This window comes from Excalfactoria chinensis, chromosome 1 (assembly GCF_039878825.1).
Source record: "Excalfactoria chinensis isolate bCotChi1 chromosome 1, bCotChi1.hap2, whole genome shotgun sequence".
In the NCBI taxonomy this organism is placed as follows: Eukaryota; Metazoa; Chordata; class Aves; order Galliformes; family Phasianidae; genus Excalfactoria; species Excalfactoria chinensis.
Genome location: NC_092825.1, coordinates 48,293,161 through 48,320,069, shown reverse-complemented (window position 1 = coordinate 48,320,069; position 26,909 = coordinate 48,293,161). Strand labels below are relative to the sequence as shown.

The window sequence follows — 26,909 nt, the reverse complement described above, 5'->3', positions numbered from 1 at the left end:
GGATCAGGCTTAGAGGTAGCTAAAGGCTTCCTTGGCCTAACTGGACACGAAGAAATCTTCAGCAAAACAAGCAGATGCTTAATAAGGGGGGAGAAAGCCCGCTCTTTGTCAGATCCTCGGGCAATCCATCTCCCTGTCAAGGGTTCCTGAGATAGTATCACACTCTTCCTCCCCTTCTTCCAGGGCTTCCTGCGAAGCATCCAAAGCCCTTATCTTCAAAGCCCTCCCGGCTCCGTGCCTGCCCCTGGGACACCTATACCGCTCGCGTCCTCCGTGGTCCCACGTTTCCGCATCCTCTAAGGCGAGGCCCGGCTCCCTCCCAGGCCCGGTTTCCCCCACCCCACAGGCGGGGCCGCACCTCCTCCCTCCCGCCCTCGCTCCCTCCCGCCGCCGCCCCGCCCGTGGGCCCGCAGCGGCAGGGCAGCCGGGCGGCAGGCGGAGTGGCCGCCCCCATGTCGGGCCCGCGGGGCGCCCTGCAAGCCTGGTGCCGGCGGCAGTGCGAGGGCTACCGTGGCGTGGAGATCCGCGACCTCAGCTCCTCCTTCCGCGACGGCCTGGCCTTCTGCGCCATCCTCCACCGGCACCGGCCCGACCTCCTGTGAGTAGGGCGGCGGGGCAGGCCGCGAAGCACCGGCCTCGCGTGGGCGCCGGAGCCGGGAGGCGGTGGGGCAGGAGAGCGGGCAACCGCGGAGGGCCGGCCGGGCCCTTTGCGGATCCCTCCGTCCGCTCCGAGCTGACCCTGCGAGGGCGGTCCCTTCTCCCTGGGGCTGCTCAGCCGGTGACAGCTGTCGTGTAGGCTTGGCAGGCCGGCTGCCTGCTGGGCTGTGTCAAGAGAGGGGTGGCCAGCGGGATAGGGAAGGGATCGTTCCCTTCTGCTCTGCCCCACCTGGAGCGTTGTGTCCAGGCCTGAGTCCCCCTGTACAGGAAGGATATGGAGGCGTTGGGGCAGGTCCAGAGGAGGGCACAAAGATGCACAGCAGTCTGGAGTACTTCTCCTACGAAGGCAGGCTGAGCAAGATGGGCTTGTTCAGCTTGTAGAAGAGAAGGCTGCAGGGAGACCTCGCTGCAGCCTTCTGATGTTTAAAGGGAGATTATAAACAGGAGGAAAACCAACTTTTTACACAGGTAGGTAGTGGTAAAGAGGAATGGTTTTAAACTGCAGGAGGGGATGTTTAGATGAACTGTCGGGGGAGGTTTTTCACTGAGGGGGTGGTGAGGCGTTGGCACAGCTGCCCAAAGAAGCTGTGGGTGCCCCATCCATGGAGGTATTCAAGGCCAGGTTGGATGGGGCTGTATACAGCCTGATCTAGTGCTTGATCTAGTGGCTGGCAGCCCTACCTATGTCAGGATGTTTGGAGCTAGGTGATCTTTAAGTTCCCTTCCAACCTGAGCTATTCTATGAGATTGGCAACCCTGTTCTAGAGACCAGCCTGCTCCTCCCTGTGGCAAAGGCAGCCATCCTGGAACATACTGAGTCCCAGGCCAGGCAGCTTCGTGAGGTTGCTTTGCTTTCAGCCTGTTTTCTGCCTGTACTGCAGTGCAAGCTGGAGGTGGTGAATGAAAGCAGAGTTGTTGAGCCCTGCTGGGCTCCCCCAGCAAGCAGCTTGTAATTCGGTTACTTCTGTCCATTTGCCTTCATTTTTGGAGTGGCTGCGAGAGGAGAGGGAACAGGAATTTAACCAGGTAGCTTGGTGGTGCTCCAGGGCATGGTGTCATGCTGGAGAAATGGCTGAGCTGCTAGAAGGAATGTGCCCTGACCTGCCAAACCATAACCTTGCATGCTACAACACCGCTGGGAATCCAACTCGAATCCTTGGTAGCCCTTGCAGCACAGGTTGCCTTCACCTCACCTTTCCATGTCCCTGACATGCACGTGCTCACGTACACCTCACCTGTCAGCAAAGCTTTCCAGGCTGTTGCATCCCGTGTCACGTTCTGCTCCTGGACTGGTTCTTTCTTAGCTGAGGCTGCCCACATTGACCAAATCCTCTGTTTTCAGCTGGCCTTGGGGTGGTCTTTTTGACACAACAGCAATGACAGTGACAAAGTCGGTCCGTAGCAGGCAGTGATACCCCTATGGAGCTGCAGTGCCCGTGTTCTGTGAAGCAGAAGCTGCACCGGGTAGGCTAGAAACTAGACTGCTGTCTGACGTGTTTCAGATGGCCACCACAAAACTTTCAGTGTGGTATTGAGGCACCACTAAGAGCCAAGTGGTTCGGTGGCTTTGCATCATTCTGGGTATTTAAGGAGCCATGTCCCTCTCTAACTTGGAAGGAAGAGGCAAATCAGTGCCAGCAGCTCCCGTGTTTCTGGTTATTATTTAGTGAGTGGCACAGCAGCTAAGAACTGAAAAGCGGAGGCTCAGCAAAAGCTCACAGTGAAGGCCACTAAAACCACCTGATTGCTTCCCGTTAACCATATTTACCATCCCATTAAGCAGCAGTCGCTGTTCTTAAGTTGTCAGTGGGCTTAAATTGGCTCCTGGCAGATGTCCTAACTAAATGCTTGACAGTTCTGCACGAGCTGCATTGTAAAGGCAAAGCCCAGGGCCTTACAAGGACATGGCATGTTGTGGAAGGATTTTCACGGAGTGGGCAGGGGCGGCATCATTTCATCCAATTCTGGCTTCTTCAGCCTGCCCTGATTTGGAAGTGGGAGGATGGGATCAGAGGCAGAAAATCTCCTGATGGCAGAGTAAAAGTAACAGCCCTCCTTTCCTTCTAAAGTGCTTTCAGACAGCTGGGTGGGACCTACTAACACGTATCTGACCTCGCACAGTCCTTCTTTGAGAGGGGGCTCTCCTGGCCCTTGCAAGGCCGTGTTATTCCTGTGAGCCCAAAGCTGAGGCCCATCAGCATTCAGCTGCAACCCCGTTTCCTGATGGCTTCCCACATCGGAAGCGTGAGCACATCCTCTCCTGTACCTGTGTGATGCTGCTGCTCTGGCAGCTGGTCCCTTAGGGCTTGCTTTTGGTGCCTGTTTGTCTGCCTTGGTCGCCTCCTGTTGGGCAGAGGCTCTCTGAACGCTGGGAGTGACACCCTGAGGAAGAGAAAGGAGAGGTCATACAAATGAGTGAAGCTTGATTCTAATGCCTCTCTCTCCCTGTCTGTGAAATAGGAGCAGCAAAGGCACTTCTTTGCCAAACCTTCTCCCTCAGACACAACCCAGGAAAGGCAGATTCAGTCTGTGCTAACCGTAATCTTGGAGTGAGACACTTAATCTCTTCTTTTCCCTTGTCAGCTAAGCTGGAAGTGTCCAGTCCAACCTGAGAGTGAAGTGCAGGGATTAACGAGTTTGTTTACTAAGCGCTCCAGAAATCTAAAGCATGAAATTAATCTTTGCAAGGCATTCGTTGCGGCACAATGAAGCAAAAAGCATCTTTTAGAGTGAGCTGTGCAGCCTTCCTGGAGCTTGAGGGAGCCAGAACAAGAGAGCATGGCATACGGCTTGTGAGTACTGAGGGAGAGATGGAGGCTTGAGGGAAATAGGAGAGGATAGCCATGCGCTGGGAACGTGGCTGTGCGTCCCAGCGGCTGCGGGTTTGGTTATGGGCAGCATCACAAATCCCATTTATTTGTTCCCTCCCGTGTACCTTCTGCATTGCCCTGACAAGATCCGGAAAGCTGAAGGCCTCATTATGCGGTGTGGCCATTTGAGAACTTGTGATTTACTTTTGAGGAATCCAGGAACTGGCTTTGGTTTTAGCTGAGCGGTGCACCCTTCCCCCTTCTCCGGGTCTGCTGTGCTGACTGGCAGCTGCCCTAAACCCCAGTGTGCTTAATGGCTCTGCAAGTATCTAATTAGGTAAGGGCTTGAGATGTTATTTGCTTGGAAATATTCCTCCAGGATATGCTGCGATGTTTGCTGATAGTTGTCCAACTGGGATAGCCAGAGTCCCTCCTGCTCTTCCATCTGACGCCTCAGATTGCGTTTGGTGGGAGAGGAGCTTGATCAGGGCAAAGAAATGATGTGAGATGGAAGAGGCAGCAGGGGGGGAACCGAGTGAACCATGATCCCCAGGGGCTCCTGCTGATGGGATTCAATATCTCGGGTAAAAGCTTAGAGCCTTCACTCCTGCATTAGTGGGAAAAGCATGTTGTATTCCCTCGCTGCTTAGCCCCTGCCCCACTGCCTCTGGAGCTTTGCGTCCCTTCCATTACCATCTGTGTTCCCAGGCAGATATGATTTGCTACAATGGCTTTGGTTTGCTGGGCTGTCGGTCAAAATCACCATCCCAGGCCACCAAGGAGCCTTTAAGCTGCATCACTTCTATACCCTGAAAACAACAGCATTTGGTGTGAGGGTCAGTCATGTTTTGAGGGCTGTTGATGTATGACCTTGCTGCCATCACTTCTCCTGCATTTCCAAGCTGGTATTTTTTATATCTAAACAATAAATATAGCAAGGTTAAAGGAGTTCTCTCAGCAGAAAAGGCTCGGAAAAACCATCTCCCAGTGGAAACTGGCTATAAATACAAAAAAGGCACCACTATTCACATGAGAGTGAGGACTGCAGCTTGTAGAGAGCTTGTAGAAAGGACCAGCGTGTAGAGAGGAGAAAGCTTGCGGTATTTTGAATAGATTCTGACTGTATTTGCATGTGCTTTCGGGAAGGTGCTTTGGTGCTTAGAGATGGAGGCCTGGCCCATCTCTGTGTTTCTGCTTCACTCGTGCTGCAGTTTCGTTTATCTCGGAGGAAGTGGCACCAGCAGCCTCCTGCTTGTGAACGGAGGAAGTGTCATTTGATGGTGTTGCAGGCAGCTGGGAAAAATCATTCTGAGCTCATTGGAGGCTTCCTCTGCAGCCCTGGGAAAAGCACAGCTCTGCAAAGCAGCAACCGTGGATTCGGGGACAGTCCTGGCACCTGGTTGGGTCTAATGGGCATCAGAGGGAAAGGCATTAAATCCCACCAGGGATGGAGGGAGAGAGGTCCCAGAGCTCTCGAGAGGCTCTCAGCAGGCACACAGCTGAGGATTCACCGTCTTACCTGATTTTTGCATGGATAGTGGGATGGGAGCCCTCACCCCTCTGAGCTGAACTGTACAGCAATGCTGTGCCTTGCTGGGTCTGTCTCAGGCTTTGGCAGCTTTCTCTGGTCCATTGGGTTTGTTTCACCTGACCTTGAGCCTCTCTGGGCCATCTCTACCCTGTGAATCTCATGCTGTGCTGCTGCATAAGGTTGTCTTGCAACAAAGCTGAGCTCTTTGACTCAGGAAGGGGCTATATGCAGTGTAGCATGATGCTGTTTTCACGCGATACCCACACAAATGTGCAGAAGGCATAAATAACTCCTTCCTGTATTTCTTCCCCTCTGCGGAAAGCCTGCAGACCATTTTATTCCTCCCTCCCCTGCTACAACCTGACTCCTCTGGCAGGGGCAGCTGCTTTGTCCCTGGGGTCAGGCTGATTTGATCTCCTGAAGGGATCCTAGGGGACAGGTGAAATGCTACAGTGGGAACTGTTCGGGTTCCTCTCTGTGCTCCAGTATTTCTGCTACCCGTAACCATAAGGGCAGTACTGAGGGTTGGAGCGGCATTTCAGTTTCCTGGCCACCACCCATTTGGGACTTGCTTTCTTTGTTTTAATTGCAATTTCCCTTTGGTTTCTTTGTCCCTTTGAAATCCAAAGTCTTCTCTACCAAGGTTCTGTTTATGTAGACTCTTATGTGTCGAGTTGTTGTAATGCCTGAGGAAGGTTTTCTGTCCCAAGAATCTTTCTGCGGTGGCACGATGGCACTGTTCCTCTGTGACTCCCATCACTTATTTGTGCTTTCTCATTGCAGAGACTTTGATTCTCTCTCCAAGGAGAATGTCTACGAAAATAACCGCTTGGTAAGTCCCTGTTACGCCACACACAAAAGGAAGAAGGAACATGAGAATGACCATATGGAGGTCATGCAGCATGGGAGCTTATATATAGCTCAGGGACCAATGGTAAGGGGATGAGAAAAGTCCATTTGTAAGCCAGAGGCAGGAGCTTCTTTGGAAATGTCTGAAACATAAGCATCCAGCTGGTACAGGAGAGAAGGTGAGACAGGTATCTGGCAGTAACCAAGATGACATCACAAGGGAAGATTAAAATGACGCAACTCTTCCTTTGTTCCATCCTTTCAAATGGTCATGTATGTAATTACAAAAGTTATGTGCTTCTTGTCACATGGTCACTGTCCTTGGCCCTTCCCAGTGCTGGCCAACGCTCTGCCAGGCTCTTCCTTGAGGACAATGATGAAAAAACACTTCTTTTCCAGGGCTGAGTGCCTGTCCCAGAGCAGTAGCTGAATGGTGAGACCTGCTTGGGTGGGAGCTGCAGGGACACAGGCAGCTGAAATGACTTCAAGGAAAGGGCAGCTACAGCAGTTTCTTCCTTTGCTTCTAATGCCTTCTTTTCAGTCAAGCAGCTTGCCTGGGAGTTTCTATCTGTCTGGGATGCCACAGGCTTACTGCTTCGTCTTGCCCAAGGCCCTCCAACTTCATTTGTAGCTTATTTATCAGAGAGCATCACTTTTTTCCCCTTAGCACCTTTCTCTCGTTCCTGCAGGCCTTTGAATTGGCGGAGCGAGAGCTGGGCATTCCAGCTCTGCTGGATCCCAATGATATGGTCTCCATGAAAGTTCCAGACTGCCTCAGCATCATGACTTATGTATCTCAGTATTACAACCATTTCAACAACCCCAACCAAGGTGAGCAGCTTTTCCTTGTCACCAGCTTCCAATTTGACCCTCCTTGGCTGTATGCAGGAAAACAAGAGGCCCCATGACAGAAGTCTTGTGCAATCCCTCCATTCGGTAAATATGTCAGATCTTCCTGTTCTTAGCCCAGAGCTTGTTTTCCTGTTCATGGGGTGCACTGCATCTGTAAATTAGGTTTCATGGGAAGAGGGGCTGACCTGGAAAGGAATCTTGCATGGGGGTTTTGGAATTCAGCATTTGTGGGGTCCCGCAGCCACTTTGAGAGGTGGGTGTTTGAAGGCTTGTGGGCATGGAGGTAGCGAACCTGTGTTCCCTCCTTCCTGTGGGAAATAGGAGCCTCGTGTGTTCTGTGGGGAAGGGGAGAGGAGAAGACAGTACTTGCCTTTTTTGGATCTTGCTGGTGAGGAGCCTGGCACAGAGAGTTGGGTAGGGCAAAGTTTCACAATGGGTAGGCAATGATTTAATAGCTCATGCTGCAGGAAAAGGAACGCCTGTGTTTTCCTCCCTCTATGCCACATTCCTGCCACTTGGGCTGGGTTGCCCCTGGAGGGCATCGGACCCCTTTGTGATCTGCTTTAACTCGCTAAAATGGGAGACAGGCAAGCTGCCTACCACAACTACTTTTAATCACGTTGGTAAAGCTTGGAGTGAAGCACGGAGGGAGGGGAACCAGGGTGGAGTGTTTTAAATCAGCTCATCTGTCCTTGCAACTGCAACTTAAGCTGAATTCTACTCTGAGACAGCTCTTCCAGGGCATCCCTGCAGGGTGGAGACCAGGGCTCCAGATCTCTGCTTTCTATCTACAGCACCGTCAGCCACAACATCAGATACATCTCTTCCTCATGCGTGGATGTGAGCCTTCTCAAATGATGCTGGCCTCCCAGCCAGGGGACTGCCTTTGGGAGCTGCTTTAAGTGCCAGCCTTGACAGGCAGGGGATCCTTCACAGGCCTTATGTCTGACTCATTATTAGACTGTGTTTGTCTCTATCCCCTGAAATAGGCACTGAAGTGTCAGGAGTGGCAAGTCCTGTGTCACAAGGCTGATTTTTTTCCTCCCCTCCCCTTCCCCCACAAGCGTGGCATGAGTCACCACCCTCAGCAGTGCCTGATCCTCCTTGCCTTCTGTCCCCAGCCCGAGTCCCTCCACCTATGAAGCGCCCAGCTGCTGCTGCCTCACCACCTCTGCTGGCCCACAAGAAGCCTGTGGCTGCGGTTGAGAGTTCCTCAGCACCACAGGTACCTGATTCCTTGCTTCAGTTAGACCGAGGCAGTGGTCCTCTCTGCGCAGTGAGTGAGGAGAAGGGAGAGATGGATCTGTGCAGGGGGTTAGCTATGACTTTCGATGTAGGAGGGGTGTTTGAGATGGATATGTGCAGAGGTAAGCTGTGTGTTTTGGGATGTGTAGGGATTTGGTGCCTTGGGGGACTCTGCAGAGACCGTGCTTCCTCTCTAGAGATCTGTGGACTGGAGTTTGTCTATGGCAGGCAGGAGGTCAGTGTGAAATGAGGGCCTGGGTTTGAGCACCCAGCGCACTGACACCTTCCTTCCTTTGGAAGTATAACACTGTAGATGAAGAAAGAGCAAGAATGCGGGATTAGGTGAGCAGAAAAAATGTTTTCTGCTTTCTTGGCCCTTTATTTCATGGTTTGGCAGGTATTTGGGGTGGCATATTTTTTCCAAAGCACAAGGGAATCCTCCTTGCAGGTCCCTGCTGCATTGGATTTTGATGAGCCCCTGCACAGCCCTTCAGCTTTGCCTCTAGACAGGGACAGGGCACCTCTTGGAGAGAATTGGGGTGCTTCCTTCTAATCTGGGAAGAGGAAGCCTGCCTGTGCCTGGACTTGGGTTGTGTGTGTTGCTGGACCCTGAGGTCAGCCCCTGGGCTATGCCATGCTCAGCAATGTGCATTGCAGGGGCAGCAGCTGCTGTGGAGGAGTCACAGACTGGGGAGCAGCTTGTGGCCCCCACGCTGAGCTCCTTGTGTATCCCATCTCAGGACGATGCCCCCGTGGAGCCGGCAGAGCCATCTCAGCGCACCACACTCAGCAGTACCTGTGCAGCCTGCCAGCAGCACGTCCACCTGGTCCAGCGCTACCTGGCTGAGGGCAAGCTCTACCACCGCCAGTGCTTCAGGTACGCAGTGGCCAGGCTCGGTGGGGTGGCTCTCCTCAGCAAGCTGGAGGTCTTTTGTATGCTGGATTCCATCTCTGTGTGTCCTTGGGCGATGAGGAGCCTCGAGGGAGGGCAGTTCAGCAATGGTTCCCAAAATACTGCTGAAGAGGGTGTGTTTGCCTGGCTGCCCTCCCAGATGTCTGACTTAGCCCCTTGTTTACAGCCCTGTGCTTCTCTCTCTCCCCCCTGCTTTTTCCCACTAGGCTGATCTGGAATCCCAGCCCTTTGTGCTTCTCCCACCCCCCTAAATCAGGATGCTGTGCCTCTTTACTACCTTCTACCGAGTAACACCTCCATGACAATGAGGTCCAACAGCCCTGCAAATCTCCTTCCTCCTATGCTCCACAGCCTCAACTGGATATGCAGGCTCCTCCAGTGCCCGGGGTGGTGCTGAGCTCTCGAGGGAGCACACAGGGAGCTGCAAACTGTTGCCAAACAAGGGATCAGACGTCAGCAGCTCTGTGGTTACTCCCTGGGTGCAGGTCCTTACCTGCAGCACCTGTGAAGTCATTTCACTTTGCTTTCCCTGCTCTGATGATGGGGGGGGGGGGGGATGAGCTCTCTCCTGTGGGTCACAGGACACGAGCCTGTAAGTGGGCAGTCGGCATCTGAGAACAGAAAAGTTGAGCCACTTGGAAGGTGCAGTGTCTGTCTTGGTGAAGCTCACGGCCCTTTACACTGAACAACGAGGTCCCTGAAATTTTGGTCACCCAGAGCAGAATTCCTCACCCAAATTATCTGATTGCAGCGTAGGGCAGCCAGCTGCTGTGAGCAGCAAACATTCAGACAAGAAGAAACAAGCTTGGTTTTCATGGAAGTGCTTGATCAGCCCCTTGCCTTTGGCTGTTTTTCGTGTATGTGATCCTCCTCCCTTTCCAGGTGGGAAAGGGCTGAGCTGGTTGGCAGCGCCATGTATTACGATTACACCTGTTGGGCTTTGTTAGGGATTCAAAGGCTCAGTGGGGAAAGAGTGGGTGATCCATGAAGATGTGGCAGGCAGTGAAGGATAGGGAAACTGTTAGCCTGGTTTCAACAGGCAAGGCAGAGTGAGTGTAAGAATAGCCACTTTGTGTCATTCTCTGGTCCTTCCAGCCAAATACTTTCACCCTTACAATGATCAGTACATACAAGGGTGAGCATCAGACCATTCTTATTGTGTGTGTTGCTTCCCCTTGCTACTCTTCTAGCTTCCAGCTTAGAGATTTCCTGGGTCAAAAGTGATACCATTTTATTTAATACTCGTATTTGTTTTCTCATATTGTTGTCTTTCCTCACAAACAGCTGGTGGTTCTTTATCCTCTCTGAGCTGAAGGAGGAAGCCAAATGCGTGCAGTATTTGAGCTGTGAGCTCAGTATGGGGTTCATACCCTGATGTGGTGATTTTTTTCTGTACCTCTCCTTTCCTGCATGACTTCCCCGAGACTGTACAGAGATGGAAACTGACTCCACAGCCCTGCAAAGATCTCCTGAGTGCCAGTCCAGACTTTCTTCTCAGTCCCATTTTCTTCCAGGAGGGCAAGATAGCATCCCCCGTCTCATGGGGCTCTTTCTTCTTGTTGGCAGGTGTAAGGAGTGCTCCAGCACCTTGCTTCCAGGGTCGTACAAACCCGGCTCAGAGGCAGGGACTTTTGTCTGCACGCAGCATCGTGGTAAATTGGCCATGAGTGGGAAGATGGACAGGAGGCCCAGCCTGGACCAACAGTCACCAGAGCTAAGAACTGAAGCTGGGGCCAGCAGCGTGGGTGAGGACGTGCTTCCCTCAGGAACAGAGGTGGGGAAGGACAACGGCAGTGTTGTGGAGAACATGGCAGAGTCTCAGATGCCTGCAGAGGTGCCAACCAGCCCAGAAGAGAAGGACAGCACAGCAAGCAGAGCAGAGACAGCCATACCCCATGTGGGGAGCGGGGCATCCATCTCCCAGATTCCCCCCAGGCCTCCTCTTCCCAGCAAGCCCGTGGTGCCCAGCCAGGACAAAGCTGGCTCACTGGATGGACAGCACAGACACACTCGGCCCACCCCAGCCCCAAGGAGATCCACAGATGCCCTCTCCCCGCCAGCCTCACACCCTGTGCCCCGGCCCAGGTCCACAATCCAGGGCGAGGCCAGTGACAGCGGGCCTGGTATGGTGAATGGTGAGAGAACTCAGTGTTTACTGTTCGCGTCCACAGCAGTCAGCAGCAGCTTGGATGAGTTTCATTCCTCCCCTGCAGCCTGGTGCCCTTCTGCTCTAATTAAGACTTGCGCTCAGATACTGAGCCTTCATCTGCCCCTCTTCCCACAGCAGAGCGAGCAATGCTAAGATCCACTCCATCCTCCCCCATTGTATTTCCTTAGAGCTTTCCAGAGGGCACTGTCAGCCTGGAGTGAAGGTGGCAGTGATGGGGCAGTATGCAGGAGTGGGGACATGGGGATACAAGTTCTCCAGCTGCAGCTCCAGGATGGGGTGGGAATTAAAAGGCAAGGGTGGCATTTGGGAGAGACTATGACTATGGAAAAAAGGCCACAAGGTTTTTAGAGAGTGGGAATACGCAGCTTCCCACAGATAAGAGATGAGAGGTGCTTTGTGTTGATTTAACCTCTTTCTGTATGTCCTTTTGGTGTTGTGACAGTCTGACCCTGTGTCTTTCTAGGTAGGGTACCTGAACCCAGTCCCCCCATCCCAAAACCCCGAGGGAGACCCTGCTCCTCTGATCGGTATGTCCTGTTCACAGATCACCTGGGAACCCCATAGGGAGGTGGGACTGTGGGGAGGGCTCAGCTGTGGTCTCTTCACCCACCTCCACCGCTGTCTGTTCATGGGAGGATGTAGCTCATTCTCAGGTCCCCTCCCTGGCTGCTGCCAGCATAGCAGTCAGGCTGACAGCGCTTGTCTGTATCTCCAGGGTCTCTGTCCTAAAGAGCTTGGGGGCTTCAGGAAGGCAGAAGGGTATTTCTGTGGTTCCTTCCGAAATGGCCCTGCTTGTGCATACTGAGAAGGTGACACAAGTGTCTGCCTTCTGGAGGGTTTGTCCAGGAAAAGATCCAGTGCAAGTACATTGGAGGTGCTTGGTTGCAGTTAGCCTTTGCACCTACAGTGCTCTTACTCAGGAGCCTACAGGCACTGATGTTCATTCATTCTTGTCTGCTTTCGGGACTGAGGTTTCACAACTGTATTGCATTCACAGTGGCTAAAGAGCAGGTGCATGTAGCAAATGATGGTCACTTTCCCAGTGAGCAGTGATTTGCTGAGCTGTGGGATGTGGCACCGAAAGGAGCAGCAATGCTTCCAGCTGCTGCAGTTAGCAGAGAGGGCTTTGTCCCTTGGACGCATGGACTACAAAGTGACCAGGAGCACCCTGAAATGTGGAAAATTGACCTGCAGAAGGCAAATCTCAGCTCCTGCTTCCTCCACAGTACGGAAAGCAGAGTTAGGTGAAGGAAGCTGTTGCCTTACTTTGTAAAACTTAGCCTTTATCTTCCTGCTGCTTAGCAGATGGAGACTGTAATACTCAGAAACTGAGATGCTCCACCCCGTGGATGAGTCAAGCAGGCTGTGTCCCTCAGGACAATAGTTTTGCCCTCAGCTCATTGCAGAGAAGGAGCCGCTTTGTTTCTGGGGAAGACTAGAGCCACTCTAGATGAGAAAGCTGCTTTTAGTGTGGGAGACATCCTGCTCCTTCCATCTGTTCCTTCGTGGGCTATATCCCTCTGCTGTGTCTCACCCTTCTTGCCTGTCTCTGCTCTCTGCCACCTCTTGCTATCTTTTTATCTCTTCTTCCAGTGCTGGAACTGCTGCAAAAGCCAAGGACCCTCCGTGGATGGCCTTAGTGCAGGCAGAGTCCAAGAAGAAGCCTGCTCCTCCTCCCCCAGGGAGCAGCCAAGAGACCCCAAGCAGGACTTTAGAGGAGGAGGGTGAGGAGGAGGTGGGGAAAGCCAGGAGTGAAGAAAGCAGGTCTGATGCCACGGAGCCCAAGTCATACAATCCCTTTGAGGAAGAGGATGATGAAGAAGAGGAGAGCACTGCTGCCCAAAAAAGCACACCTGAGCAGGAGCAGAGTGAGACTGCTGCCAGGCCTCTGCATCCCTGGTATGGCATCACTCCTACTAGCAGCCCCAAGTTGAAGAAGCGGCCAGCTCCACGAGCCCCCAATGCTTCCCCACTAGGTGAGCTCTCCCCCCAACCCCTTATTCCTCCTTCTCATTAGTTCCCTTTGCATTAACCCATGCCACTAGTATATAGCCCCATTCTCTTCTGGTTGCCTTACTTGCCCTGAACTCTCCTTTTGCTTTGCAGCCCACCACCCAATCTCCAGGCTGTCGCACTCTGAGCCATCATCTTCCACCCCATCTCCAGCCCTCAGCCTTGAGAGCATCAACTCTGAGAGTTCAGCCAAGATGCTGGGTGACACTGACGAGGCCTCTGTGCCCAAAAGCTCCTCTGAGCCCACTGTCCACACGCCAACGGCCACCAAGACCTCTCACACTGACACTCCGCTCACCAGCGTCTCCTCCAGCGAAAGCCCTGCTGCCCCAGCCAGCCTCTCCACCAACTCCTCCTTCTCCTCCTCCAGTGAACTGGCCACCTTCAGTGGGGAGGTACAAAACAGCACCCCGCATGCCAGCGGGAGCATCTCTGCTGGCAGCTTAAAGACCAGCCCCAGCCGGCTGCCCCCCAAGCCTCCTGCTGGGGCAAGCCCTACACCCATCCTCCTGGCATCAGAAGGAGGTAGCGGGAGTGCTAAGCCCTCCTCTTCACCCAAGCCACAGCTGAAGGTGAGATGGTGACCTTCCTCTCATCAAGATCAGGGGCCTTTTCTTCCCTATCTGTCATTCAGTTAGAGTGGGGATTTAGTCCAGCCTTTCCCCTTACACGGGTTTGGTATGTGGCCTCCTGGAAACGAAGCTCAGGTGTATGTTAACAGTAAAGTAGTGGCTGTACTCATACTCTGCCTGCTGTGCCTGCTAGAGAGGAGGCAGGATGTCATGTGGTTAGAGCAAATGGGAAGGGAATCGTCAAATAAGATACTTGTTAGTATCTTACTAACATGTTTGTTAGTCAGTGAGTAATGCTTGTTACAGGGAAGCTGGGGACCTTATGCCAAATGTGAGGACAGCCATTTATCAACCCCTGGCTAGACTGCCAATGGAGATCAATGTCGTGTTCCTCCTCTGGGAAGGTGTGGTGTAGGACAGACTCTAGGGCTGCCTCTCTGCTTGTTCTCAGCTGTTGGGATTGTTTTCCTACCCTGGCTTCTCATGTGTATCTCACTTTGTCTCCCTGCTCCAGTCCTCCTGCAAAGAGAACCCCTTCAACCGAAAGCCATCGCCTGCTGCCTCCCCCTCTGCAAAGAAACCTCCCAAAGGCTCCAAACCAGTGCGTCCTCCTGCACCAGGTCACGGCTTCCCCCTGATAAAGCGCAAGGTAAAAGAGACCTGGAAGCAAAGGGGCAAAAGCCAGCTCTGTATTATGCCTCCAGGACCATAGGTGTGTTTGCTAAGCCCTGGGTTATTTCATCAGTGTGCAGCTAGCATGCTGATCTATATGTGGTTAGGGAGGATGATGCCTAGGCTAGATCCCACTGATGATAGCACCCTTGTCTCCCTTTGTTTCCAAGGTGGGATGAGGATTTCAGATCCTATGTTAGGTGAAGTGTCCTGTTGTTCCCTCACGTCCATTAATGAAGACCAGCCTTAGGGTTGCCATTGGAAATTGGAGGTTGATGGTAATAGAAGTCTCTGCTGTGTGGTTTGGCAGGTGCAGACAGATCAGTACATCCCCGAAGAAGACATCTATGGAGAGATGGATGCTATCGAGCACCAGCTGGACCAGCTAGAGCACCGTGGGGTCATTTTGGAGGAGAAACTTCGCAGCTCTGAGAATGGTGTGTGGGCTGTGCTGTCTGTGGTTGTGGGGCAGGATGGACCCTAGGGCTGCTCTGTGTCCCTGCTGATGTTGGAGATGGAAGAGCACAAGGGGCAGGTTGGCTCTAGCTGAGCGGTGACAGCATTCTGCAGTGCTGGGGATGGCTCTGAATTGTCCTTTTGTTTGGCAGACAGCCCTGAGGACAGCCTGCTGGTGGACTGGTTCAAACTCATCCATGAGAAGCACATGCTGGTGCGCCACGAGTCAGAGCTCATCTACATGTAAGTGTGTGCATGGCTGGGGGCACAGATGCTGCTCTGGGAAGCCCCATCTCAGTGCTACTAGAACTGTGCTTCCAGTGCCTGGAGAAGTGAGGGAAAGAAAGCAAGCAGACAAATGCATCCGAACATATTAGCACTGACCCACTTCGAGTCACCAGAGCATCTCCTCCAGAAAGTCCTTAGGCAGCCAGGGTTTGTTCTAGGTGGCAGCTCACTGCCCTTTTGTCTATACAGTAAGACCAGCATCTTGGCCAGTCCTTTCCCATGTCACCCTGTATCTTGGGATGTTATTTTGCCTCTCTAGAGCCTTGTAGTGGTTACCAGCAGTGCTTCCTTCTCTTGCAGCTTCAAACAGCAGAATCTGGAGCAGCGGCAGGCAGATGTGGAATATGAGTTGCGTTGCCTCCTCAACAAGCCAGGTAAAGCATCACTCAGGCTGTAGCTACCTATGTTTTTCTCTTGAGTTTCATCTCCCTTCTGTCTCAGCGGGTCTCAGAAGAAGAGAGGCAGATATTAAGAGATAAGAACACTGGAACTGTTGCCCTGTCTCGTTGCTTGCCCTTCACTTGTGTGGGTATATGCTCCTCTTATCCCCATGGACGAGCCCGAGATGCCATGTACTGGGCTGTCTCTCCAGAGCACCACTGCTTCAGCTGGCCCTACATTGGTAGGGGATCTCTACCCCAAGCTCCTTCAGCCATTTAATTGCCTGTTCTTCTCTGGGCTTTGGTCGAGTAGAGAAGGACTGGACTGAAGAGGACCGAGTGAGGGAGAAGGTGCTGATGCAGGAGCTGGTGACCATCATTGAGCAGAGGAATGCCATCGTGAACTGCCTGGATGAGGACCGGCAGAGGTGAGGAATGAGGTGTGGTGGGACGAGGAGTGAGGTCTGTCTGACTCAGCGCCACGTGGGTGGCTCATGGGAGCATCCCAAGGTATCCCTATTTCTGAAGTCTTTCCCAGGCTTCCTGGTTCTTGTCTCTTTGAATGGCTTGTGTGGGAATGACAGGGCAGTAATGCTCCAGAAATGGATCTACACTTCCATGGCTTTTAAGCAGGAGGTTCTCTTACCTTAATCAATCCAGAGTTGAATTGCTGACCTCTTTTCCACTGTTTCTTTCAGGGAAGAGGAGGAGGACAAAATGTTGGAAGCCATGATTAAAAGGAAAGGTAAGAAACAGAACTTGGGAGCTTTGGTTTCACTGCTGACTGCAAGGGGCAGCGTAAGCCATTTGCGAGGTTATGTGCAGGAGGAGGGTGATGTTATTCTGTGTATACTCTGGAGCCTTTGCTGTAGAAGCATTGAAGTTCGGGGCACAGTTATGCTGTGTCACCCTGTTGTCACAGAAGGGGGTGTGCATGCAAAGGAGGGCTTTGATACGTTGTCCCTGTTGTCATCTGTGTGCGTACAAACCATCAGCATTATACAGTAACAACCCTCCTTTGCAACTCCAGAATTTCACAAGGAGGCTGAGACAGAAAGCAAGAAGAAAGGCAAATTCAAGCCCATGAAGGTGCTTAAACTGCTGGGGAACAAGCATGACTCCAAGAGCAAGTCGCCTAAGGAGAAAAGCTAGAGCAGAATGCCAGCAATGGGAGGGATATGCTGCCTGACTGCTCTGACCTCCCACAGCCGGCTGCCTGCCAGGAGGGGCCTGGCTCCCTCCCTTCCCTTCACCTTTCCCCTCCACACCAGGCACTGGCATGGCCAACCCGGGAAGACACCAGCCCTCTCTGTCCACAGTGGTGAGTCTAACCACAGTGCTCCCCTACCCGAGGCTGCAGAGGAGGCTGAATTTCCCCTCTAAAGCCTCACTAACAAGGCAGGGAGAAAATGGATTCGCTTTTCAGAAGCGTTACCCTGTCACGTGTCCTTGTTACTGACTGAGAAGCAAGATGAGGAGTTTGGTGTTTGTGAGAATACTTGCACTAACTGTCCCCCACCCCTATTCCCGCTCTTACTGTGACAGCTCCGTGTGCCTCCAACCTCTTGGGCCTGGCTACTCCTCCCTGCCTGCCCACTCTTGTCCCTTTCCTGCCCCATTTTTAACTTCAGGAGAAAAGTCTGGTATTAGAATCAGGATTCTTTAGGTTTTAAATAAATACAGTCCAGCATCACAAAGCTCTAAAGCCATAGCCAAAAAAATAACCGGTGCCCTATTTTCACCTGTCCCCTCCCACTGAAGGCTTTTCCCCTTGAGCATTACAGGTCTGAGAGGACCCAAGGGGACAATGTACATCTGCTCGGATGTAGCCCGTGTGCCCTACTCAGGATACCTTACCCCCACTGCTGCTAAACACCACTGCCTGCTGCCTTCAGGGGGAGGGAGGAACATTCCTTTTCTTGGAAAGGGCAGAAAAGCACAAGACTGACTTAGTGCCGGCAATGGGCAAGCCTGTGCTCCTTGCTCATCAGTGCCTTGAGCACTGGAGAGAGAGGCATGGTCACAACTGACCCTTTCCCCAGCTTTGTCTGTATATACTTTAAAAGCGTGTGAAGAGGGTTTGGCTGGTTATTTTTTATGCCTCCTTTCCTACACGAGTTCAAAATTGCCCTAAAACTTTTAAAACCCTTATTTTATTTGTTTTGTGTGTGTGTGTGTGTATATGTTGAAGGAAGGAATGGGGGAACAGTATTCTTTCAGCTTTCCCCTCTTCCTTCCATTTTTGTTTCCTGCCTTCTCCTCCAAGCCGAGGAGCTATTTATTGAGTTGTTTTGTCAGTCTGAATTAGACATTGACTTTCATGGGTGTTTGGTGGGTCAGCTGTTTGTCATGCCTTCCCATTAGCAAATTAGTCATGCCAGCCCCGAACAAACTGCTGCGCTCCCTTCCAAAATACAGCAGGCTTTAGCCAAAACCCTTTTAGAGCAGTGCCTTGCAACATGGCCGGTGTAGCTTTCTGGAAAGAGATCTGTTTCCCAAACCCTGAGTGACCATGGGTGGGTGGCAGCACCCATAATACCCCAGCAGGCTGATCAGGAGCAGGGGTTGGAGAGGGAAGATCCTAAAGCACAGCTCTTCTCCGAGGAGAAACAAATCTGTTGTAAAGCCTGCTGTTGTGTCACTGTTGCCAAAGGCTATCAGGATTGCAGCAGCCTGACACCCCTTGACCCCGTGCCTGGTCAGAACCTTGATTTGGAAATTATGTTGTACTAACTATGACTTCCATTCGTCTGATCAGAAATAAATAGTGGATTTGAAAAACAATCACAGCTTAGGTTTCTTATTCCCGGGGACAGAACGTGCAGCCTGCTCACGGAGTGGCTGACGAGTATTGCTAAGAAACAGATGATAGGATCTTAATTTCTAAGTTTCATTTTGCTGGTTTTTATGTGGGAATAGAGGGGCATCATGCTGCAGCCTGGTGAGTCAACAGCCATTTCCAGGCGCTGTGGGAAGCGGATGGCTATTCAGCATACCGTGCTTTCGGGAACCAAAAAACCACAGCAAGCCAGCTGCAAAGATCAGCAAGCTCTGGGCTGAAATCCCCTCTCCCCAACTCCCCCCTGCTGCAGCTGTGTTCCTGAGTGCCTGCCCAGTTTAGCTGCTGCTGAGAAGTCTTGCTGATGCACGCAGTCACGCTGACCTGCAATTATGTTGGAGGCTCACATTTGCGCAAGGCCGGGCGGCTGCATCTTCCTCCTTACACGTGCCAATACAGCCATTCCCAGGCTCATGTGGACTGGAGTGGGTTCTAGATGTGGGTGGTGATGTGCCGGCGGTGTACTGCCACCAGAAACCTCCGCCTCTGGGTAGATGGAGAAGGGAGTGATGCTTTCAGTGCTGTACTCTGAGGCACTGCAGACTCAGAAAGAGGCCCTTCTTTGTCACTGTTTAATAGCCGCTACTGTGTTTTCATCTATTTAACGCTGAAGGGATCCAGTGCGTGGGGAGGATTTTACAACAGCTTGCTTCTGTTACCAGCTGTGTACAAATCGTTCCTGCCTTCTGGCTTTAGGCAACAGGTTGTACTGCCCCCTCTTCAGGGGAACCACTGGGAGACAGGCAAGGCACAGGCCAGGCCTTGAGACACTGATGCCCAGGGCCTGACTGAAGAGTTAGGAACAAACTGCACTTGTGTTTTTCCCTTGGCCTAATCGAGGAGACCAGATTTGTTCCCACTAGGAAAGTCTTTTGTCACGATCTCTTTCACTTCCTCACTTCTCTTCTTGTCAATGATCTCCATCTCCCGTATTTTCTGCGAAACACAAAGGGGAAGGGCTGAGTGAGGAGAATGCCAGGAGTTGTTTTTGTGGGCTTTTTTTCCCCCTCCTTTTTCTTTTGTCGTCCCCAAAAACAAAGGTTCTCCTTCCCCGATTAAGTTACATGCCAACATGGAAAGAAAGGCTGAAAATCACATTACCCGGTTCCTCAAATTCATGCCTGCAAAAGCGATCTCTCCCCTCCTCTTTCCTGCTCGGCTGTCAGAGGGAGACTGCTTTAAAGATTCTGACATGGGTGATGCCCTCAAGGCACTGTGTGGGACCAGCGTGGCCAAGGATCTTACGTACCTGTGAGATTTCAGTGAGGATAATTCTCTGATACTCCTTGCCCTGTCCTAGGGCTTCCATCTCTGCCAGGAACTCCCTCCTCTCCTGAACTTCATTCACCACTGACAGACAAGAGAAAACACTGTGGAAACAGGAGCCAGCCGAAAGGCAAGAAAACACCTTTCCATCTGGCTGTGAGCCCTCAAGGCCTAGTTCTGCTAGGACAGTGGTCCCACAAGGGATGATACCTGACTCATACCCACACACCTTGCCCGGGCCACCAAAACACTCCGACAATCCCTTACACTTAGCAGGAAGCCTGTCTCCCCTGCACAGCTCCCTTCCATATCCTGCAGGAATGGTGGCTGCCTGCTGTTTCTTGTACCAGACAACTTTCTCTCTTCGTACAGGCAATTCTCTCATTGACAGCTGTCAGTCTGTGCTGCCCTTGTTAAGGAAGGGCTGGTTGAAGCACTCACATACGCAGAAGATTCGAGTACAGAGATGGGTAGGGCAGAGTTGTGCCATCCCAGAATACTCTGCAAGCCAAAGTACACCACTGCTAAAATTCTGCTCTGCATTTAAGCTCTACTGCTGTAACTGCACTGATCTTGGAATCAAAGTAAACAGAGGCCAAACCACAGTCAGATTGGTTACACCGCGTTATGCTGAAAGGATCCAAAGCACACAGGCTTTCTGCCCAGGCTACCCCTGCAATTCACTAGACGCTGCTCTGCCAGAAGTTGGTCTTGTGTGGGCAATCCAGACAGCTTGTATCTGCCAGCAAACCTCTGCAGTACAACTTCTGCAAGGAAGGCCAGATCACAGCATCGCAGCATTAAGTCCTTCCTCCTGGAAACTGGCATCTGTGCCCTTTCACCAGGGGTTTCATATCTGTGGCTGCACAGCCTGTCATCCCAACCCTTAGAGGGCACAGCTGCCCAGGCCACCCCTGTGCCTTCCTCCAGATCACACAAAGACGTACGTTCTTCAAAGCGGTCAGGCTCAGGCGTCTCCTCTTCCTTTGTATGAACCGTTCTCTGTTTCACTCGGTGCTCCACCGCATCCTTCCCAGTCGCTAAGATATTTTGGAGCCTCTGCTTCTCCCTTTCCAAATCTCCTGTGAATGCCATGGATAAAAATGAATTGTTTTATTCCCCAAGGGTGCTGAGGGGTTACACATAAGGGAAAGAGAAGAACTGGGCAGCATAATTTATTTATCTGTGACATTTGCTTACTTACGCGTTGCCTGTGGCCTGAATTTCTCTCGGATGTAGGCATCTCCTGCTCGGCAGACCTCAGCAGGCCGAAGATGGGGTTTAGCTGACAGCTTGCTTGGCTGACGGCACGGTGGGGTGGAAGCAGGAGGTGCGAGCACTTGTTCTTGGCTGGAGGTAGGGCGGCATTGGAGGGGCAGAGAATCTCCCCCTGGAGAACAAACCCAATATATTGATGTCAGATGCAGAGGAGTTTGGGCAAGCGGCCCCAGCCTACCACCAGCAGAAGGTCATAATATCACGGAATGGCTTAAGTTGGAAAGGACCTCAAAGACCACCCTGTTCCAACCTCCTGCCATTGGTAGGGCTTCTATCCACCACGTCAAGCTGTCCCAGGCCATCCAACTTGGCCTTGAGCACCTCCAGAGATGGGGTACCCACAGCTTCTCTGGGCAGCCTGTGCCAGCACCTCACCACCCACTTGAGTGAAGAATTTCATCCCAATATCTAACCTAAATTTCCCCTCTTTTAGTTTAAAGCCCTTGTCCTGTCACCGTTATACAGTGTAAAAAGTCTGTCTCCATCCTTCTTCTCCACTCCTGGAAGGAGTGCCGGGTGGGAAGCACTCACTCCTCAAGCAGTCCATCAGGCATCGCCTCTGGAAACTCGTCAGCTTCGACTCCTCCATCAGGGCTAAAAAAACAACAGCGGCTTCGTGTCACCACGCAGCCCATTGGGCTCCCCCGGCCCCGCAGGGCCCAGCACAGGGCCCACAACAGCCTTCCCCGAGTCCCCGGGGCCTTCCGTCCCTCAAAACCTGTTACCTCTCAGCAGCTCTCGGGTCTCGGGGCTGTACCGGGCTCTGCATCTGCCCGCTGATCTCGTTCCCGTCGATAAGGCCATGGCCGGTGGATACCGTGTGAGAAGTCGGGAGAGCGGGGCAGGCAGGGCCGCGTCCCGTCTCCGTGGCAACAGCGCCGCCGGTTTACTTCCGGGAACATTACGTCACGGCGAGCGACCGGAAGCGAGTCGTACTTCCGCCGGAGAGAGAGGAAGCAAGATGTCGGACAACGAGGACAAGTAAGAGCGGGGCTGGGGCGGCCTGAGGGTTGGGGTCAAAGAGCGAGGCCTGGGCTCAAGTCCGAGTCCAGGCACTGACCCCCGGCCTCGGCGCACTGTGCGATGTGGGCTCGTCTCTCTCCCGCAGCTTCGATGGGGATGACTTTGATGATGTGGAGGAAGACGAGGGGCTGGATGACCTGGAGAACGTGGAGGAGGTGGGTGCTGTGCAGGGCTCGGCCGGCTGACCCGCTCTCGGGCACGGAGTCCAACCGTAACGGTGCCGTGCTTTCCCCAGGAGGGGCAGGAGAACGTGGAGATCCTCCCTTCTGGAGAGCGCCAGGCAGCCAACCAGAAGCGCATCACCACCCCCTACATGACCAAGTATGAGCGAGCCAGAGTTCTGGGCACGCGTGCCCTCCAGATTGCGTGAGTATTCTTATCTGTAGCCCTGCTGTAGGGCCGTGTGCTTCTAAAGGCTTGACCTGTTAAAGCTCCTTCCTTTCTCCCTAAAACCTCATGTGATTCTTTACCTGGCACTTGAGTGTGGGAATCGCCATCTCCATCAACAGTGAGAAGCAATGCTGTGAGCTGTCAGCCAGTTCTGAATCTCACCCTAGCTGATGCTGTGGGTTTTGTGCCTATAAAAGAAGATACTCTTATAAGTTCAGAGGTCACAAGCAGATGGAATGGGTAATGCGGCGTTCTGGTTCTGCTTTCTGCCTTTCATAAGGCAGCCAGCATGAGCTGGAAAGCTCAGAACTACTTCTTCTGCAAAGTTAAGCTTTGAGGGAGGGATACTCTGTAATATCATTAATTATTATTATCACAAGGCTATCAAAACTCTAGGAACGGCACAGCTGTCTTAAAATGCGGTTGTATTGTGGCCAACTGTATGTTTGCTAACTGTTTGGAATAGCGGAGCATCGCTTCTAATAGGTAATAACATTGAAAGCCTCTTTTAAGCAATCTTTGAGAAACTGCTCTGTAAGTGAGATTATGAGGCTGTGTTGAAATTGGTCTGAAAGGAATCTTAGCTACATCCACCCTGAAACTTACGCTGATTCGATTCCCACCAATGAGCTTCTGAGCGGTCTTTGCTTAATCGTCACTTTGCTGAGCTATTCTTTGCCAGGTTATCACTCCAGGAAGGAATTCGGTGCCTGTTGTTTCAACTGGTGGCAGGCCAGAAGGATGGAAGAGATGGGATGGGCCAGTGCCAGACGTTTAATACAAAACACTGGTGCCTGGTCCGTTTCACCTCCATATTCTGTTGCCTATTGATGTTGACTCTAGGCCAGCAGCAGCCCCCCAGTGGCTTTATCCACGCATAACGTGAACTTCTGTTGCTTCTGCTGCCACCTGAGACAGCTGTCAACTGTGTTTGCTCTACTGTTACAGCCCTCACCAAAATGCATTTGTTTTTTCATTCTAGAGATAGAGTGCATCATAAATCTAGCCCTTTATTTTCCTATTGATCCTATTGATGTCTTTCTGTACATTCTCTGAAATGGTTGTTGATGTTTGTCCCAGGATGTGTGCACCTGTGATGGTGGAGTTGGAAGGAGAGACAGACCCCTTGCTGATTGCCATGAAAGAACTCAAGTAAGTCCCAGCCTTAGGCAGTGTATGTATTGTTTTCTGTAAAGCAAGCAATCCTCTGCTTATCTCAGCACTTATTCCATGCAGTATATTCTAAGACAACCTTCTTTTTTTATTAACCACAGTGAGTACTGCAGTTTCCTTCCACTTTTCCTCCTTGGGCCTTCTCCACAGCTTCTCACTCCCATCCTAGGAGTTCTTGCTGATGATGAGCAGTGCTCTGACCTCTTTTATATAAGAGTCATTTCTATGATGAGAACCCAATACCCCCATTAGGAATCAATTGAATTCTCTGAAAGGAATCAATTTGAAGCAGCCTTCTGAACAAACCTGCGTTCAGATGAATTGCTGGCTTCAATAAACAAAACTGGGGTCAGGGAGGTGATGTGGAGACTCTGGTAAGAATGTTGTTTCACTGCACCCTTCTATACTTGGCTTATTGTGCCAGCAGGAGATGCACCTCCTGCATACAGAGAGATTGATTTGAACCTTTTCTGGCAGTTTCTGCATCACTGCTTAGAGGCCCACAGCAGAGTGCCCTGTTGGCCCACAGTTTGTCAGTGTAGAAAGCAGGTTGCTATGTTGCATGCAGGTATCCTTCAAGCAGAGTAACTGGATTCCTTTACTTACTGGGTCCTTGTTCTCAAATTGATTTGTCCCTCTGCTCAGTGCATTGCAGTTGCTCTTGCAGACTATTACAGCTCCCTTTACAATTGCCAAAACCCCATGGGCTGTGCTCCAGTCAGATCTCCAAGTTCAGCCTAAGTTGCTTCAGGTCACCATCTATCTGAGTGCGTGCTCTAGAAAGCAGTCGGGGTTGTGACACAAAATATAATGGCATCCTGCGCTGTGCTATAATTAAATTGTAATTCTTGGCACAAGGAAGTTGCTTTTGGAAAAACAGCAGCCCTGGATTTGATTGTTAAAGGTGCTGTATTACTTTTCAGGTCTGATATGGTCGTAAACCTGATCCTCTGTTTAGATTCTAGACCATCTAATTACATTCTGCTCTTAAATCTGCTTCCACTAAGTCAAACTGTGTTCAGCGCTTCCTTGCTTTCTAACTGGAACTGCCGTCAGCAGCTGTTGTGTTCCTGTAGGTCTTTGATTGTTTTGAGACTTAAGATGTTCAGTGCTTGGCACCTACGAGGGAGAATTTTGTTGAGACTTTCCAAATCACCAGTGCTACGTAGGTCTACCAAGAGATTACTGAAGTCAGCAATGCCATTGCCTGCTGACATGGCGTAGTGAAGACTCTGGCATTTCTATTCACCTCTCTCTCCTCCCTCCAGAGCACGCAAGATTCCTATCATCATCCGTCGTTACCTGCCTGATGGGAGCTACGAGGACTGGGGTGTGGATGAGCTAATTATCACAGATTGATTGGCCTCTGGCTGCTGCTTTTGGTTCTTTCCTACTCCAGCAGATGTTTCTATTTTTGTTTATATTTGTATAAATAAATTATAAAGCCTTTCTTCTCTACGCCAGCTTGGTTGTTACCATTTCATTCTGTGTCAGTCTGCATGGTCCCTATTTATTAGTATTAGGGAGTCAAATGCTATGTTTTCATTGCAGCTTTTTTTCCAACTGAGCAGCCCGTATGTTTTATCTAGGGGTAAAGAGTACAGTAACTGCCTCCGCCACAGCTCCTCCCTGGAGTTATAGGACCAGCAGCCAGTTAAAGGGCCGTTGCACAGGAGTGATCTTGCAGGTACTTTGGCTTCAGAAAGATTCCAGCCCTTCTTAACACAGGAGTGCTGAGACACCTCCATTGCTTCCCCCTAGACAGTTGGGCCTTTGTGCCCTGAGCAGGTTGCTGTGGAAACCCCCAATTTCCTCTCTGGCCAGAGCTGGCTGCAGGTCTTCTCAGGAGTATCGTAGAGCAGCTCTCATCAAATCACCTATTGTTTCCCTGCTCCTGCTGCTTATCAGTGATGGGGATCCCCTTTCAGTGGCACTGCCCCAGCCGGAAGCACAGTCGCCAGTCACAGTCCTACTAGCTCAGCAGCTGTAGGTTCAATTGCCGCTCTTGCCTCTCATGCTGCTGTTCTCTGATGTGCAGTGGAGCTGATGGTCCTTAGCGCATGGGTGCTCTCAAGGCATCTCGCTTGCATGAACACCAGAAGCTCTTACAGCGGCACAGCAACAGTTAAATTCTAGAGTCCCTTTCTGTAATCTGTGGTGTGATGACAGATTGGTGATATGTCCCATTAAGGTCCCTTCGTTCTCACTTCTGATTGTACAAGGAAAAGAAAAATGCAGCCCCTTGCCCAAACCAAGAGGTTAGTTGGATGCATTAAAATCTGGGAGGGCTTCCAGCCAACTACTGCTTGGTTTTCATGTCTTAATCATCTCTGCTCCTCGGCTCTTGCTCTGAGCTCTGGAGCAGAACACTCTGTAGCAGGTGATCTTATTAATAAGTGCACCTGTTGTTTCTGCTTTACATTGTTTTAATCTTTGCAGAGCTACAGGGAGGATTTTTCCACCTAGTTTACGCATATGTTTGAAGCATGCGTTCTTTGTGCTGTACGTGTGGATCCATATCCCCGATGGGAGTTTGTATACACCTGCTTGGGAACTCAGGTCATATAACCAGCCATGTATGTTATCCTCTTACTGCTCCCTGCAAGAACGCCCTCCCATCCACCCTTCCTTTGTTGGTCTGCGCAGGGATGCAGTGTGCACAGGAAGGGGAGGCCAGAATACAAGAGTTGAATGGGTCTCCCTGGGCAAAAAGCTCAGAGGGGATATGGAGATGCCTGCAGGTGTAGGAAGGGGGTTGACCCCGAGGAACGCAAGTGCTTCCTGATCCAGGCCAACCTTACCAAGAAAAGGTTAATTTACAGCGCTGTGGCCTTCAGCCTTCTCCCCCCCACCCTCTGTGGAATCCTTTAATCACGTTGGTGTGGTGAAATTTCAGCCCTGAAATGGTGCCTTTGTGCAATGGTTCTGGCGGCCGCCATGGAGCGCGGGGGTCGTTTTCTTGTCCTTTTTTTTTTTCTTTTTTTTCTTTTTTTTTTTTTAAAAAAAGGCTTCTTTGTTTCCTACCCGCCTCCCCTCCCCAGCCTTGCATCTGTATCAGATACGATTAAAGGGATAGGGAAGGATGCTGGGCCAGCTCCTGCTAGGCTGAGGGAGGATTGGTTAACCCCTCTGTTACCAGTGGTGTTCTACTTGTGGGGGCACTCTCGGATGAGAGGAGGCATCGCATTCCACTGGAGAGTGGTTGATGTGGAGCCTACTTGCTTTCTTTGGTTGAAGAACTGGAGTAAGGTACGTGTGTATGGTTAAGCACTTTCTTCTCCCAGTCTTCTGTTCACCCACACCGTGGTCCTTCTCTCTTCCACCCCTGTGATCAGCTCTCCTACCCTAGCTCTGCCATGGCTCCCCTTATCCCTTCCATATGAACCTGCTCAGCAGTGCAGTGGTTTCCATCTGGACCTTTCCCACGGTCCACAATTTAGGGTAGAGATTTCTCCTCTCCATTGAGTGGTCACAGTCCCATTTTGCACGGGAATGTTTAGATCGGCATCGCTGTTTTTAGGGTGTCATTAAG

The 26,909-nt window shown here is 51.6% G+C and overlaps 3 protein-coding genes across 4 annotated transcripts; 2 read left to right on the top strand and 1 right to left on the bottom strand.

Moving 5' to 3' along the window:
* The first annotated feature begins 383 nt into the window (after window positions 1-383).
* On the top strand, window positions 384-18,184 carry MICALL1 (MICAL like 1). The gene is made up of 16 exons (XM_072340603.1): window positions 384-598; window positions 5,782-5,830; window positions 6,537-6,678; window positions 7,821-7,924; window positions 8,685-8,821; window positions 10,424-10,992; window positions 11,491-11,554; window positions 12,621-13,003; window positions 13,134-13,612; window positions 14,127-14,261; window positions 14,595-14,721; window positions 14,893-14,983; window positions 15,329-15,402; window positions 15,722-15,836; window positions 16,107-16,153; window positions 16,439-18,184. The coding sequence occupies exons 1-16, from the start codon at window positions 453-455 to the stop codon at window positions 16,558-16,560; spliced, it is 2,784 nt and encodes a 927-aa protein (XP_072196704.1). The 5' UTR covers window positions 384-452; the 3' UTR covers window positions 16,561-18,184.
* Window positions 18,185-18,286: 102 nt separating this feature from the next.
* Window positions 18,287-21,668, bottom strand: C1H22orf23 (chromosome 1 C22orf23 homolog). The gene is made up of 6 exons (XM_072340581.1): window positions 21,517-21,668; window positions 21,323-21,385; window positions 20,718-20,903; window positions 20,461-20,595; window positions 19,497-19,597; window positions 18,287-19,183 (listed from the first exon to the last, which is right to left on the bottom strand). The coding sequence occupies exons 1-6, from the start codon at window positions 21,593-21,595 to the stop codon at window positions 19,079-19,081; spliced, it is 669 nt and encodes a 222-aa protein (XP_072196682.1). The 5' UTR covers window positions 21,596-21,668; the 3' UTR covers window positions 18,287-19,078.
* A 13-nt stretch (window positions 21,669-21,681) lies between these two features.
* POLR2F (RNA polymerase II, I and III subunit F) lies at window positions 21,682-24,835 on the top strand. Of its 2 annotated transcripts, none has more exons than XM_072340586.1 (5): window positions 21,682-21,772; window positions 21,900-21,969; window positions 22,050-22,180; window positions 23,285-23,356; window positions 24,301-24,632. In XM_072340586.1, the coding sequence occupies exons 1-5, from the start codon at window positions 21,753-21,755 to the stop codon at window positions 24,599-24,601; spliced, it is 594 nt and encodes a 197-aa protein (XP_072196687.1). In that variant the 5' UTR covers window positions 21,682-21,752; the 3' UTR covers window positions 24,602-24,632. The 2 variants fall into 2 exon arrangements, with proteins under 2 accessions (XP_072196687.1, XP_072196695.1); XM_072340594.1 differs by lacking the exon at window positions 24,301-24,632 and adding an exon at window positions 24,646-24,835 and having other exon boundaries at window positions 21,693-21,772.
* The last annotated feature ends 2,074 nt before the right edge of the window (window positions 24,836-26,909 follow it).